General features: G+C 53.1%; 1 protein-coding gene across 1 annotated transcript in view; it reads right to left on the reverse strand.

Annotated features, from left to right (window-relative positions):
* Positions 1-3475, reverse strand: part of MPP3 (membrane protein, palmitoylated 3) — a 36576-nt gene that overhangs the window by 27442 nt on the left and 5659 nt on the right. The window contains exons 7-8 of the mRNA XM_006776841.2: positions 1908-1989; positions 843-928 (exon numbers count right to left, since the gene is read on the reverse strand). Of these exons, the coding sequence (XP_006776904.1) occupies positions 843-928; positions 1908-1989 (168 nt within the window). The remainder of the gene's footprint in view (positions 1-842; positions 929-1907; positions 1990-3475) is intronic.

Consider the following 3475-nt stretch of genomic DNA (forward strand, 5'->3'; position numbering starts at 1 on the left):
TCCACTTGTATCAGATACACCTGGGATGCTATTAAAGTTGGCGAATCTTGGATTCGTTCCAGAGCTCCCGCACTAGCATTCTGTGTGTGGGGTCAAAGAATATGAATTTTTTTCTAGCTGCTCACACCCCGGAGCCTGCAGTTCTCGGGACAGTGGTCAGTGTTGTCAGTGGCAGAGCAGGTAGGTCATGAAGACATTTCCCCTCCTCCCTCAAACATCTACACCAGGGTTTCCCGGATGGAAGGCGCGCAGGGGTTGTGTAGGGCCGGGGCCCTGCCGGAGTCTGGATTTCTCACAAGCTCCCAGGGGAAGCGATGCTCCCTGTCTTAGGACTTCACTTTGAGTAAAGAAAGACGCTAGGAGACAGTTGTGGTGCTTAGCGTTACCTATCAAGAGCCATCTGATAGAGGGTCAAATGAGTGTTGACAAGGGCACCAGCGAAGGATGCTGGGACAGCTAGACCTGCAGATGTGTCTGGTGTTGGGGTGGGAGCCCTGCTTCATTCCATATACAAAATTCAATTTAAGAAGGACTAAACGTAAACTAAATTGATAAACCTTCCAGAAAAACACAGGTGATTGTTTTCTCTATGTAATTATATGTGTGTTTTCCGATGGTCTTAGGCGACCCCTGTGAAAGGGTTGTTCAACCCCCAAAGGGTCGCGACCCACAGGTTGAGAACCGCTGGACTGTAAGCTCAACTCCTCCTGTCCCCCACCCGCACCCAGGAGCACTGTAAGGCCACTGTGCCCGTGGCCCTCCCATGAAAACAGGAGGACCGAGCCAGATCCGCCCTGGCTCTGGAAGCACCACCAAACCCCCAGCACCCGTGCAGCACGGACCAGAATCTGGCTGATCTCGTCGGGCCGCTTGTGCAGAACTGTGATCCCGTTCACTTCCCGGAGCTCGTCCCCAACGTGGACCAGGCCTAGGAGACACAGGGGCGGCCGTTAGCACATGAAAGGGGCTCGAAGCTCTGGGCACTGCTGGGACCAGGACGAACGGAGTCCCTACTGCGTGCTGGCTGCCTCCCTCGGCATCACAGCCTCACAACTACCCGGTGAAACCTCCAGTTTACAAGATGGCAGCTGAGATCCAGAAAAAGTGTGCAGCTTGCCTCAGGCCACACTGCTCAGTAATGGAGCCGGTGTTCAAACACAGTCATTTTGATGTAGAAAGACTGTGTTCTTTCTGCTGTAACCCCTGCTTCTTTAAAAATTGCATTAACTCTTCACCACCCTGGCCTCCGCTGTCATGACAAGCCTCTCTGGGTATTGGGCCCTATTTGCTACTGAAAGCGGACGCTGGCCCAGCAGGGTTAGCACCACCCAGGAGGCGGGCAGGTGTAGAATCTGGGGCCCACCTAAGACCTGCTGAATCAGAATCACCTTTTAACAAGATGCTGGGGCCAGGGGGAGTGGGGGGTCGTGTGCTTGCTCACGTTTGAGAAGCTCTGGTCTAGGAGTCTCCACACCATGATCCCCAGATGTGGGGATAATGCTCCCCACACCAGGAGGTTTGCCTCCGACTCAGGAGTTCTTCCCCACACAGTGATTTGCAACTTCTTTTCCACCCAAACAAATCTGGGACATGAACACCCTCCCTTCCGCAATAGTGCAACTCGGTGGTGGGGAAGGAAGGGTGTCTGCCCCCCAGTTAGGAATTACCCTCCAAGCCCATGCTGCATGCATGAGTCCTGATCCCCTCATCTCTCCATGTCTGAGAGATTTTTCAAGCAATTCAATTTTCTACCAGGCTGGTGAAAGAATTCCAGCCCCACTCCCCCACTCCCAGTACCTCCCAAACAGGTGACCACAGAGGAGGGGAAGATGAGACCCGTGGCCAAAGGGGGAAGGCCGGGGGATGAAGGCCATCGCCTTGGCCAGGTGGGCAGTGATGCCACTCACCACTCCGGTCTGCTGCGCCCCCTCGCATGATCCGGGCCACCACGACAGCCCCTGAGTGCTCATCCCGTCGGATGGTGGCGCCCTGCATCGGAGACAGAGCAGGCAGGCTCCTCAGAAGCACCCACAATCCTCCGATTCCAACACTCTGGCTCCCCCAGAGCCCCCCACCCCTCCCTCTGTCATCTCAGAGAGCAGGTCAGAGGGGACCTTTCCAATGCTGAGGATGCAGTAAAGCTGACATCTCCCGTTAGTGTAGCACAGCACTTCACAGTTTAAACAAAGCACCGTAACCAGCGCCCAGCTCATTTTGGACACGAGGAACTGGGGCTCAGGGAAGGGAAGCATCCGCAAGGTCACCCAGCCGAGAAGGAGGAATGCTTTTTGTGATGCTGAATCCAGAGCTTTCTCTATCACTGCCTCTTGCAAAGACATTTAATAATGAGGAGAGTATGTGCCAGCAAATTCTCATCCTGCCTCTAACCAATCACAGGGCCTTCTGTTGCCGAAGGGAATCAATTATGCCCCAACCAGGGCTTCGGGACCAGGACTTGGTCCATGAAGCACAGAAGAGAGGTGATCTAGGATGAGAAAAGTCTAACAAGCCCTCATTTTCCTGCATCACACACGCTGGGCAGTGAGTGGCAGGGCAGGGTGGCAGTCAGGTCAAGAGCTGAGCTCCGGAGTTGGACAGCCCTGGGTTTGAATCCACGCTGGCACTTATAAAAGCATGCGGCCTTAGCAAGGAAGCCCCTTATCCTCTCTGATTCTATTTCCTCTGGAGTGTGGGGTAACATTTAACTCACGGGGTTGTGCAAGGATTACATTAGGTAAAACATCCAAGGCACTTAGCACACAGTAAGTGCTCAATAAATGCTAGCCATTTATCATTGGCTGTAACTGCAGACACTTTGGTGCACTTATTAACTTTGTTTGTGTCATCCATTTGAAGTACATAAGATAAATGCTGCTGGAAAGACAGGCCATTAGCTGAGAACCCTGTGGCTTCTTGCCCCCTAGACCTTCATGCTTCCCAGCATGTGTCCACCCCTCCCTCCTTCCCCATCTTAGCAGAGGGGCTCCTCTTGTCTAGGTTGGTCCCTCTGCCCTCCCTCCCTCTCCTACATCCTCAATGCCCCTTCTCTCCTGGACCTAAAAATATTATCACGTCTCTCCCATCATAAAAAGCCTGCAGCCCCATCCAGCAGGAGCCAGTCTCCATTCCTTTGGAACAAGCTTCTTAAAGAAGCAGGGTGCATCTGCTCTCTCTGCTTCCTGCCCTCAGAGTCACGCAGCCCTGCAACCTCAGATGTGCTGGGAGCCGGTCCATCCTTGCTGCTTGACACAGTTGCTGCAGGGAAGAAACATCTGCACAGCATGTGTTTCAAGGGACCTGGCGTATATGGCATACTGTTCTTAATATGTTTGCTCCCCTTCTTAGCTCTATGTGTTTTAACCAAGGTCACCTCTCTGAGAAAGGTTGTTTCCCCAGGTAGGGATTTTTCCCTGAAGTTAGGGAGGGAATAAAACCCCCTAACTAAGTGCCAGGCGGGTAGTTACTCACTGTAACT

This window comes from Myotis davidii, unplaced genomic scaffold (genome assembly GCF_000327345.1).
Source record: "Myotis davidii unplaced genomic scaffold, ASM32734v1 scaffold109, whole genome shotgun sequence".
Taxonomy (NCBI): Eukaryota; Metazoa; Chordata; class Mammalia; order Chiroptera; family Vespertilionidae; genus Myotis; species Myotis davidii.